The sequence below is a fragment of the Cetorhinus maximus genome, chromosome 5, assembly GCF_964194155.1.
Source record: "Cetorhinus maximus chromosome 5, sCetMax3.hap1.1, whole genome shotgun sequence".
Classification (NCBI taxonomy): Eukaryota; Metazoa; Chordata; class Chondrichthyes; order Lamniformes; family Cetorhinidae; genus Cetorhinus; species Cetorhinus maximus.
Genome location: NC_135883.1, coordinates 95584367 through 95597307, shown reverse-complemented (window position 1 = coordinate 95597307; position 12941 = coordinate 95584367). Strand labels below are relative to the sequence as shown.

Genomic DNA, 12941 nt, shown 5'->3' with positions numbered 1-12941 from the left:
CATTCTTGTGTGTCAATTTCTCCTTCTATCTCACCTCAGCTAGCTCATTCTTCATCTTTCCAAAATCTGCCCTATTCCAATCTGTTGTTGTTGTACTAACTTTTTTCTTGTCCATTTAGTTCTTTAACCATATCACATTATGAAAGCTCCCTAGCTGCATACCCACATGTAACTCACCTATCTGATCCATTTTGTTACTCACAAATAGACCTAGCATTGCCTATCCTTCATAGGCATACAAATATAATGTTAAAGAAGGAATCCTGTACATACTTTAGAAATTCTGTTCCCTTTTCTTCAGTTAGTCCCTCTGCTTTAAAGATTGAGCAGGTAATTAAAACCTTGTAGGATGATAATTTGTTTCTACTCTTCTTCCTAATATATATATATATATATATATAATATATATATTTATTTCCTCTTCGTTTCCCTCCTAACAATTGGTGGGGGAAATGTCATAATGCAGCCTAACCAGTGTAACAACATCTTGTATTTAACTGATCTTTAACCATATTAAAGTCTGTGCCTTCTTTCTGTATACCTCACTTCAGTATTGAAGAGCTGCACTGTCAGAGATGGTGCCTTTCAGACATAATGTTAAATCTGTTTGCCCTCTTATCTGGGCATAAAAGATTCTGTGTAACTATTTGAAGAGCAGCGGTATTCCCCCGGTTGCCTGGGTATCATTTATCTCTGAATTGACATCTAAAGCAGATGATACAAGAGCAAAATACTGCAGATTCTGGAAATCTGAAATAAAAAATGGAAATGTTAGAAATACTCAGGAGGTCTGGCAGTATCCGTGGAGAGAGAAAAGAGTTAATATTTGACCTGAAACATTAACTCTATTTCTCTCTCCACAGATGCTGGCGGACCTGCAGAATATTTTCAGTGTTTTCTGTTTTTTATCTAAAGCAGATGTTTTATCCATTTATTTTCTTGCTCTTTGTGGGACTATGTTGTGTACAAATTGGTTGGCTCATTTCCTTTTATTACAACAGTGACTACAGCTCAACAGAATACAATGGCTGTAAAACATTTTGGGACATCCTGAGGTCATGAAATGCACTAGATAAATGGAAGTTAATTTTTTTTTCCTTTATCAGTCCTGTCCATAGCATGTATTCGCTTCTTCATCAATATTGCCATTTTTATCTTGCCTCTTCTGTCTCTCCTAAAAGATATTATAATTCAATGTGTTTATTTTCTGTTCCATACAGTATCCAGCCAAGTTTCTGTTGTTCTATTAAATCAAGTTGCTTCTAATTTCCCTGTTTTATTTCCAACTTTGCAATTCATGCACTTTTTATTGTTCAAATATAATGCTACTCCTTTCCTTTACTTGCCCAAGCCCACACCCTTCATTTCTGTATTTCAGTTGTTTCCCTGTTCATAATACTGTTTATGTTGATCTGATTTTCTGGCTTTAGTCCCTTTATTTCTTCTGTATGCTATTCTTTTTGATGCATTCTTTATTTCTATGTTAATTATTCTAATTAACTCTTGATTCTTTACTCCCTTTCCCTAGTTTAAATGACTCTTTAATTTCCTCTTTATGCATTTTGCAAATTGGCGTATATAACTGGTGGCTGATCCGCCAATGCCTTTGTGTCCTCGCTGAAGTTAAATTTCACCCTTGATATTCTGAGCTAATTCTCATTAGCCAAATATCCTGTTGTGGAAGTACCGTTTTGATTGTTTCCATTTCGTTCTGTTAGCAGCTCATTTTGTGGTGTGCTTTCTTCTTCACCTGGCATCCTGGGAGACATTTTGCTATAGCAAAATCCCCACCAGTGATATCAGGAAAACGATTGGAGAACAACTGCAGGGGAAATTCTGCACCAAACACATATTCACTGAATGCCAGCTGTTTTAAAGTTTCAGGCAGTAATGCAGAATATTCATATGGAAAAAATACAACCATATTCATAGATTATGCCTCCTAAATGCCTTACACTTGGCTGTGATTTAAAAAGATGAAAGTGTCCCATTTGGACATTTCATTTACAGCAAGCGCAGTCTTAAAGAGAATATGTTCTATTTCCACAGATATCATCAGAGAGTTTTATATATTGATATTGATATCCACCATGGAGATGGCGTGGAAGAGGCTTTTTATACAACAGACCGTGTGATGACTGTTTCATTCCATAAATATGGTGAATATTTCCCTGGCACAGGTGATCTTCGGGTGAGTGTTCATTTCAGTAAGAAAGATGTTCATAAATACAAGCTTCAATTTAAAAGTTATATTATTTTAATAACTCGAAACAACTCAAATTCCCAGAAGTGGCCTTCCGAAAAGGTTGAAGACATTGTAAACGGTTAGAAACCACAACGGAGTCGAAGATTATATTTGTCAATGTTGTTGCTTTGGGCCTGAAGATATGTGTTTATAATAACCTGTTTTCTATCTTTCAGACCTGATATTAATTTGCAGAAAATGCTAGGCTTTTTTTTGTTCTAAACAATAACATTCAAAAAGTAAAACCAGGAGCAAACTGCTGAGACTCTTTGGGCTTTGTTCATCCCCCCACATCCCCCTCCAGAAGCAAAGTGCTCCACACCAACCTGCCCTGCAGCCATAACATGCTTAATTGCCTGAGAGTGAGACTTCCACCCCTCACTGGAGAGGAGGTCCTGCCTCGAGTGCTGCCAGCCAATCTGATTGGCTGGTAGCTCCACCAGTCCCGGCAGCACCAAAATCTCATTAGTGAACACTGCCGGGACTGCAACCAGCCTCAAGAAGGCCCAGTCCCAGAGTCAGGTAGGTCCATGGTATTGGGCGGAGAGGGTTTAGCCAACTTAGGGAGGGGAACGTGGGGGTGGAGATGGCATGTTTTGGAGAGCCAGTCGGTAGGAAGAAAGGGGCAATACTATCATAGTGGGCTTCCCTTCCCTGATGCACAAGGATTACCCACCCCCTTCCTTCCCAACCTTTTAAAATCTTTTCAACAGAATTGGCCTGCCCATCCTACCAAACTGCCCACGCCAACTGTATTGTGACATGGGCAGTCTATTATTGGGGTCAATTGGCTTGTTAACGAGCTCAATTGACTTGACTATTTATTTAAATATGGTGGGCGGTCTGCCAATTTTTGGCGCTCACCTACCAGGTTATGGGGATGAGCTGAGGGGCGGGGGGGTAGGGTGGGCACCCGCCCTATTTTGTGTGCCCCCGTGGCGAAAACAGGGGGCACATAAAATCCAGCCCTTTGTTTATAGGACAGTATAATTTGGTTGTTCTGATCTTTGCCCATATGTTTTAATTATTGATTTGATTCTAAAGAAATAGCAAGTTAATAGGTAATCATTCAAACAGTTCAGCAACTTTTGGCTTTGTTCCATTTAATGCCAAAATAAATATGATAGGGTTAATGCATAAAATGTTCCACACTTTTAACTGTGATTTACATAATAAAGAGCCTTTTCCCTTCGCTGTGTGTGGAATTGTTGCCTTGATTTGCGGTACTGGCCAGATGTCTTAGACTCAGTTGCAATCTGCAGTCGTGATGGCCCAGCAGGTTATGTTGTAGTGATGTATTCTGCCAGATGGTGAAATGGTATAGCAGCTGGTATTTTTTTTCCCTTTTTAAAAATGAAGAAACTCAATTATCTGAGGACATTTTCATCCTGGCAGCTTGGAAAGACTTTGAATTTGAGTTCAAGAAATGAAATACATTATTCTAACCTGCTGTGCCTACACAGTACCTTTGTTAGCCAATGACTGCAGTCCTTTTAAAGAAACTATCTGGCTGAGGGATGCCTAGGAGAAAACAGAAATATTCATGGTTTGACCTCTGGATAGCGTAAGATTGTCCAAATCTATTAGCATAAAACTTAACAATTAACAGGGATATATGTGTTTTGAGTTCCAATGATCCAGAGATAAAATTTATAGTGCAGGTTGCAAACCCAAGGAAAAATTAAGCGACAATCTAAAGCCATGAACATATCTGAAAACACAACCTGAAGGTCCTGATATTCCCTGCACCATATTAATGTTTGTGCAGCATTCGGTAATTACTGTGCCTCAAAATTGGCTCTGAATTCATTTTTTTTTGCCTTGTACGTATAGGACATAGGTGCAGGGAAAGGTAAATATTATGCTGTTAACTTTCCGCTGCGAGATGGAATTGATGATGAGTCTTACGAGCAGATATTTAAGCCAGTAAGTATTCTAAATTTTCTTTTCCTCATTTAGAAATTAATTAAACTTGCCTGCAATGATGATGCAACATTTTGAGAAATATACTACAGTTTGGTACGAAGTGCTGCCAGTTTTATTAATCGTTCATCATAATTGTGGCAAAACAAATAAGGTCATCTCATCTTATGTCTCATTTTCTAATGCAGATTTTGACCAAGGTGATGGAAATGTACCAGCCCAGTGCAGTTGTACTGCAGTGTGGAGCTGATTCTTTGTCAGGGGACAGGCTTGGATGTTTCAATCTCACACTGAAAGGTATAAGCAAGTGCATCATCATGTGTCATATTGAATTCTAATACATTATTGAAAAACTTATAGGACAGGATTTTTAGTTCAGGGGGTGTGTGCGATCGGCGGGCTGGGAGCTGCCAGGGATCAGCCCCCGACTGCGCTTTCACACTGGCTGGCCAATTAATGGCCGGCCAGCGTGAAATGCAAGCTGAAAGGCTCAGCGCTGCCAGGGTGGGGGCAGGAGGAGGGCAAGAACTGAAGTCAGCGCGGGTGCCAGGGAGCGCTCACAGAAAGCTCCCTGAAGGCAGAGGGCTGCCTCAGGGAGCTGAAGACCTGGACAACCTAAAACATAGCTCACAGAAACCAGAAAAAGGCATCCAAGCTGCATAATCAGTCACCTGAAAATGTGGGTAATGAAAATGCTGTGCACAGAAAATTATTTTTATTTTAATTTATCACAGAAACCTCATCCCGTCTGTGGATGAGGTTTCCTGAAAAATGTAAAGGCCACCTGGCTGATGCGCCCATCCGTTGGACGGGCAACGAAAAATCTCCGTTAACTGCACCATTAATGGGCTTAATTGCTCTCCTAATTGTCGGCGGGTGCGCGCTAAACTTGGAAGCGAACCCACCGACTGAAATATCACACCAGTGTGCGATACATCGGGACACTTGCCTGACGTCATCACACGCTATTTTACGATCGAGTGGGTCAGGTGCATGCCCACCCGCTCAGCGAAAAATTCTGCCCATAGCGTGTTCTGTTAGTTATAGCTGGGGTGTTGTAAATTATTATTGTTTGTTAAAACAGGTCATGCTAAGTGTGTGGAATTCATGAAAACCTTCAACCTACCCTTACTGATGCTGGGAGGCGGAGGCTACACAATCCGCAATGTTGCTCGCTGCTGGACATATGAGACTGCTGTAGCATTGGATACAGAGATTCCAAATGGTAGTTACTTGATACAAAAAAGCTTTAGTAGTTCTTTCTTAAGGCCAGCAATCTTTAAAAACATAAGTAAGCTTTCTGCTGAGTGATTCCCACGGATTTCCTACCAATCTCATACCAGTATTTTAATATATCAACTGTACAAAATCCTTTCTGGATGCATAAGGTAAACTGGTAAATGGTTTCCCTTGTTTGAGTTATAAGTCCCATAGATACAGCTAGTTTGATCGGAAGATTATATATTTTATCACTTGTTCAGAGATAAAATATCATTAAGTGAAATGGGTGTAGACAGGATTCCAAGTCATTAATCAGGGATTGAATTTCAATTGAGTCCTTCCAATCTCTTACTGTAACTTCAATCAATTGACAGAACTCCTAGAGAAATGACATAAATGTCCAATGTTAGCCGTTTTCATTACTTCTCTGGGAGTTTCCCTATGTCACGCTTCAAACTTGCACAGGAGTCTCTTGGCAAATCAATTTCCTCTCTAAGGATTTAGATTGTATTGCAGGGTATGATACTAACTTAGGTAATTGCACTTCTGAGTTTGGTTTTCTTTTAAAAAGCACATACGTACATTTAGGTTCTAAGGAAAAAAAGTTACAGCTTTATGTATCTGGCTAGTGCACAAACAATTGCATAAATTTTATAATTTGGCCCAATCAATCTATGCCTGTGTTTATGTTCCACATATATTTCCTCCCATTTTATTTAGTCCATCTCACCCTTTCAACATATCCTATTCCTTTCTCCTTCATGTATTTACCTTGCTTCCCCTTCAATACATCAATCACTCCATGAGGTAGCGAGCTCCACTTTCTCAGCATACTCTGTATTATGAAGTTTCTCCTGAATCCCTTATTGGATTTGTTAGTGACTTTCTTAAATTTATGACCCCTAGTTTTGGACTTTCAATAAATAGAAACATCATCTCTATGTCTACCCTATCAATGCTTTTCTAATTTTAAAGACCTCTATTAGGCTATCTCTCAGTCTTCTGTTTTCAAGAAAAGCTCCCGTGCCTGTTCAATCTTTCCTGATAGTTGTACTCTTTCATTTCTGGTATCACCCTCGTGCATCTTTTTTTCACTTTCTCCGGTGCTTCTATATCCTTTATTTAAATAAATTTAGCACAACTCTTCTGCTTTTGAATTCTATCCCTCCAGTAGCCTGCGCTATGAAAAACCTGATTTTTTTTGATGTGCTATTTGTGTACAAAATATGATGGACTAGCACTGTTATTTTGCTCTATATTTTGACATTATCTTGATTCTAAGTTTACATTGCTTATTTTATTAAGAGTTACCTTACAATGACTATTTTGAGTACTTCGGGCCAGACTTTAAACTACACATCAATCCTTCCAATATGACGAACCAGAACACACTGGAATACATGGAAAAGATTAAGTAAGTACTGTGAATTTATTTACAATTATAAACAGTTAATCTGAACTACTGATCCAGTACCAACTAGTGTATGTAGCTTCTGATTTAGGCATAGAGCCAAGACTTCTACAATTGCAAATGAACAGCCTTACCCTGCATGTTCTAATCAACTTGCAGTTTAATCCTGTTTTGTTTGCAACGTATGGGACAATGACGCTTCAGTTTGAGTAGGAATTTGGGCTTAACCAGAACACTGCAAATTTTTGTTTAATTTGTTCGGATTCTATCATATGCTCCTTGTCCCCACCACTGTGATTTATGTTGAGAATCCAAGTCTGATAAGTATGTTTCTGATTCATACTCCAACATTTAATACTGGTATTAAATATCCTATAAAATATAGGAAGATATTTCTTTAAAGTATTTGGTAAAATGGAAGTATTTCAAGCATTGACAAAGAATGCTCACTAAAGATGCTTGTTATGAATTTGGGTTTTGCCTTAGATTTTATATTACATTAAATGGTACTGGTGGCTTCTTTAAGTGGCCTGAGCACATTCCATCCCTGTATTGTCCAGTGATTATCTATTGAATATTCTGGGGTGTAACCCAAGCTGGACATCTGTCTCTTTTACAAATGGTCCAACATGTGCTTCTCTCGTCTTTTGAAAAGTGGAGTCAGAAAATACTTGATAAGTCATGCCATGTATTAATAGTTAAGACTAGGCTCATTTTGTATAACTTGTCTTTTTGTGTTACAAATTAATGAACACTTTACACTTCACCGCCTTAAACGTTTTTCTACATTAAAGGTGCGATATAAACGTAAGTTGTTGTTGAGTCATCTTAGTTGACTTAGAATCCAGGTGTACAGTTAGATGTTATGCCATAAGTCCTTATAAGATGTGAAAACTGCCCTGTGCCCTCTGTTTTCTTAAAATAAAATGGACTCATGGCTGTTCATATCCCTATTTCATCTGCCTACAAACAGAATGACGGGCCCATAACAGACAATCCCTCCAAGTGCCTGGGACCTTAGCTCTCCCAAACACAACGGGCAGAATTTAATGCCCTCCCCTGTGACAACTTTTGTGGTGGAAGACATTTAATTAGGAAGAAGGGTGATGGATGGGTGACTCCACTGCCTTCCTGCTTCCACCCCTTTCAAGTCCATGGAGTGGACGATCTTCCTTGCCAGTTGCCAATTGAGGCCTTTAAGTGGACCATTAATGCCCACTGAAGAGCCTCATCCCATCACCGCTTGTATTAACCCAGTAGCGGGCGGTTGCTTCACCATGTGGAGAGCACGACAAGTAAACCCATGCGGGGTGCCCCTCATTCAAAGGTATTCAGTACCTGTTCGAGGTACCTGGCATCAGGAATGGGGGTTGGGGGGGGTGGGGGGTGGGGTGGGGGGGTGCGGTGAGGGTCTGCTGAGAGCCACCCCAATGCCTTTGCTGAAGTCTCCTCCCCTCCCCCTGCTGCCTTCCAACCATCTCTCACCTGTGGCCTGGGACCCAGCAATGATCCTAAGCCTCGAGTAGTTGTTATACCAATAGTAGCCATTCAGTAAGGCTAATTGGCCAGCAAGTTCTCAGCAGATGGACTTCTGCCCTGGGGTTCTGGATCCTGGGGAAGATCTGCTGCTGTCCAGTTAAGCGCCTGAGTGGCACTTAATTCAGTGGGCCTTCCCTAAAAGAGGCGATGTGGGACTGTCGCTGACTCTCCAACAGGAGGCAAGACCCTATTGCCTCCATTAAATACCACCCAATATTCACAAGGTGCTTGCTGATTACTGATACAGGGTACTGAACCACTAATTGTTTTCATTCTTTATGAAACAACTAACATGCATTTTAACCATCTTTCATTTCTGCTTTTTAAAAAAATTTGTGTGAATACTTTACTTAAAAAACTAAAAATTAAATGTACCTTTTTTCCAAATCTTTTCTCTGGAAATATGGTTGAAAATATCTTGAAACATGACAGTACTGAAAAGATGAGTTAGGAGAATTGTAAGTGTTGATTATTTTACATATGATATGGCTATGTGGTAACCAGAGGGAAAGTGTGTATGTATATTTTGTAAATAAGCGAAATTGTCTACTTAAGCAAGAATTGCCATTCCTGATCTCAAACAATTTAACATGCACTTACAATACTTAAAATCTGAGGTGGAGAGCACCACAACTTGCCACGGTTGTGTAAAACTGGTGTTGTGATACCACCCAATTTTCATTTCCACTGACACCAATGGAAATTAAAATCAGGTAATTTCTGTAATGGGCAGTCCTAGGCCTAACCATCTTCAGTTGCTTCATCAATGATTTTCCCCCCATCAAAAAGTTAATAGTAGGGATGTTTGCTGATGATTGTGCAATGTTTAGTACCATTTGCAACTCTTCAGATACTAAAGCAGTTCGTGCCCACATGCAGCAAGACTTGGACAGCATTCAGGCTTGGGCTGTTAAGTGGCAAGTAACATTCATGCCACACAAGTGCCAGGCAACGATAATATTCAAGAAGAGAGAATCTAACCATCTCCTTTTAACATTCAATGGCATTATCACTGGGCTAGTAACCCAGAGGCCAAGGGTAATGCTCTGGGGACAGGGATTCAAATCACACCACTGCAGCTGATGGAATTTAAATTCAATTAATAAATTTGGAACTATAATGCTGGTCTCAGTAATGATGACCATGACAACTATCGTCGATTGTCATTAAAACATATCTGGCTCACGAATGCCCTCTGGGGAGGAAATCTTCTGTCCTTACCTGGTTTGGCTCCAGACCCACAGCAATGTGGTTGACTCATAACTGCTCTCTGAAATGGCCCAGCAAGCCACTCAGTTCAAGGGCAATTAGGGACAGGCAACAAATGTGGGTCTTGCCTGCAGCACCTACATCCGATGGAAGAATAAAGAAAACAAAACATTGCTGAATCCCCCTCTATCAACGTTCTGGGGTGGGGGGTGGGTTACCATCGACAAGGAACTGAACTAGACCAGCTGTATAAATACTGTGACTACAAGAGCAAATTAGAGGCTGGGAATCCTGGGAACTCAGCTCCTGGCTCCCCAAAGCCTGTCCACAATCTAAAAGGCACAAATCAGGAGTGTGGCGGAACACTCTCCACTTGCCTGGATGAATGCAGCTCCAACAACACTCAAGAGGCTTGGCACCGCCTAGGACAAAGCAGCCCACATAATTGGCACCCCATCCACCAACTTAAATATTCATTGCTCTGCCTCCTATGCACAGTGGTAGCAGCGTATTCCATCCGCAAAATGCACTGCAGCAGCTCACCAAGGCTCCTTCAACAGCACCTTCCACACCCACCACCTCTGGCATCTAAAAGGACAAGCGCAGGAGATGCATGCGAACACCACCACCTGGAATTTTTTCTCCAAGCCACACACCATCCTGACTTGGAACTATATCGCCATTCCTTCACTCTCGCTGGGTCAAAATCCTGGAATGCACTCCCTAACAGCACTGTGGGTGTACCTATACCACATGAACTGCAGCAGTTCAAGAAGGCAGCTTTCCACCACCTTCTCAAGGGCAATTAGGAATGGACAACAAATGCTGACCTAGTCATCAATGCCCACATCCTGTGAATGAATAATTTAAAAAAACCCACCCACATCACCCAACGGCAATTTGAAAATCTACCTTGCTACTAGAGCTGTGCATTTTAGCTGTTTGTAAAAAAAAAATCAGTGTAATTTCCAATTCCATAGTTTTGCTGCATATGCCACAATATTTTAATTTTAGATGAAAATTTCCCCAATTCTATTTCAAACTGTATAATTGTTCTAGAAAAGAGATTTTTGTGTAATTTGTCCTGTCTCTTTACAGAATACGTTTATTTGAAAATCTGCGTATGCTGCCTCATGCACCTGGTGTCCAGATGCAGGCTATTCCAGAGGATGCTATTCAGGATAACAGTGGAGAAGAGGAGGAGGATGATCCCGACAAACGAATTTCAAGTTAGTGGTAGTATACCGAAGTTTTATAACGCTAGCTTTAACGTAGAAAAATATTCATAGACGTGTAAGCAGACAAAAATTGGCATGAGTACAAGATAGATATATTAGGAGGGTTGACTAAAAGAGAGGTTTTAAGGAGGTCCTCAAAGGAGATGGCGATGAAAAGGCAGAAAGGTCAAGGAAGGAAATTCCAAAACTTAGGATCAAAATTGCTCAAGGCATGGCCTCTGTTGATTGGACGAATAGAGTCAGGGATGCACAAGAGAGAAGAATTGGAGGAAGGCAAAGCTTTTGGAGGCTTGGAGGAAGTTATAGATTAGGAAAGTTATCTATCGCAACTAGAAATCATCTTTATGTGAATAAATATTTGTATTTATCTGTCATTCCCACTACACCTGTACAAATGTTTGAACTGTTTCTCCAGAGGCAGGTGCTTAGAACCAAAGTGCAATGTAAAAGTACTTAGACACATGAGAGAAATTCAGTAATTGGGTATGTATTGATTGCTGGGTATCTATCTATATAGTGAGAAGTGGAAAATATCTGTTTACAACAAGCTGAAATGATAGTCAAAATGCTTTTGTCTTCAGAAGTTCAAATTTGGAGCTTGCAAGAGAAAACAATATGATTTATTTCCACGATAGAAGTGCTTGCTGAATCATCAGAAATTTATTAAAGTTGAGATATGATTGTTTTACAGCACTTTTTTCTGTGTACTAACATTGTGTACTTCTAAGACAGAATAACTCACTGGTAGCACTCCCTTGCTGTTGGGTCAGAAGGTTCTAGAGATTCGAGTACAAAATCTAGGCTGACACTCTGGTATGGTACTGAGGGAGTGCTACACTGTTGAAGAATGTTGCCTTTTGGGTGAGAAATTAAACCAAGCTATCTGCCCTTTCAGTAGCAATAAAAGATCCCATGTCAATATTTTCACGAAGAATGGTAGAGTTCTTTCATTTGGCCTGGACGATATTTATCCTTCAAGCAACATAAAACAGCTTATCTGTTTGCTATCTCATTGCTGTTTTTGGGATCTTGCTATGTGAAAGTGATCTGTTGCATTTCCTACATTTGCAACAGTGATTACACTTTAAGTTTCCTTCACAGTACGATGGGACTTCCTGAGGTCATGAAAGGCACTATATAAATGCAAATCTATCTGCTTGACTTTCTTTACATCCATGCACATATTTTTAAATGTTTATGTAAAAAGATTCTAAACCTCTGAATCGAGCACATGTACCTTGGCAAATGATTTTATTTGCTTTATTGCAGTCCGAGCTTCTGATAAGCGGATAGCCTGTGATGAGGAATTTTCAGATTCCGAAGATGAAGGAGAAGGAGGTAGACGAAATATTGCAAACCATAAGAAAAGTACCAAGCGAGCACGAATAGAAGAAAAGAAAGAACCAGAAGACAGAAAAATTGGTGAGTGCACTATGTGCTGGATTTTGTAGTGATAATGATAGCAACTCTCAGCAGTTGCCACCATTAGCGGGAGGGGATGAGGTAGTGGTATTGTCAATGGATTAGTAATCCAGATACCCACGCTGCAGTCCTTATAGTGCAATTATACCCACAGTGCTGTTAGAGAGAGAGCTCCAGGATTTTGACCCAACGACAGTGAAGGAACGGTGATATATTTCCAAGTCAGGATGGTGAGTGGCTTGGAGGGGAACTTCCAGGTGGTGGTGTTCCCATGTGTCTGCTGCCCTTGTCCTTCTAGATGGTAGCAGTTGTGCGTTTGGAAGGTTCTGCCTAAGGAGCCTTGGTGAGTTTCTGCAGTGCATCTTGTAGATGGTACATACTGCTGCCACTTTATGTTGGTAGTGGAGGGAGTGAATGTTTATGGATGGGGTGCCAATGAAGCAGGCTGCTTTGCCCTGGATGGTGTCGGAGTTCCTCAGGATACTGTCCCAGGCCTAACCATGTTCAGCTGCTTCATCAATGACCTTCCTTCCATCATAAGGTTGGAAATGGAGATGTTCGCTGACGATTGCACAATGTTCAGCACCATTTGCGACTCCTCAGATACTGAAGCAGTCCATGTCCAAATGCAGCAAGACCTGGACAATATCCAGGCTTGGGCTGACATGTGGCAAGTAACATTTGCGCCACACAAGTGCCAGGCAATAACCATCTCCAAGAAGAAAGAACCTAA

The 12941-nt window shown here is 40.6% G+C and overlaps 1 protein-coding gene across 6 annotated transcripts in view; it reads left to right on the top strand.

Annotated features, from left to right (window-relative positions):
• Positions 1-12941, top strand: part of LOC144680809 (histone deacetylase 2) — an 83504-nt gene that overhangs the window by 56560 nt on the left and 14003 nt on the right. For all 6 annotated transcript variants that reach the window (XM_078542217.1, XM_078542214.1, XM_078542213.1 and 3 more), the window contains 7 exons: positions 2050-2191; positions 4079-4171; positions 4357-4465; positions 5253-5393; positions 6695-6803; positions 10647-10777; positions 12056-12208. In XM_078542217.1, coding sequence (XP_078398343.1) covers positions 2050-2191; positions 4079-4171; positions 4357-4465; positions 5253-5393; positions 6695-6803; positions 10647-10777; positions 12056-12208 — 878 coding nt within the window. The remainder of the gene's footprint in view (positions 1-2049; positions 2192-4078; positions 4172-4356; positions 4466-5252; positions 5394-6694; positions 6804-10646; positions 10778-12055; positions 12209-12941) is intronic.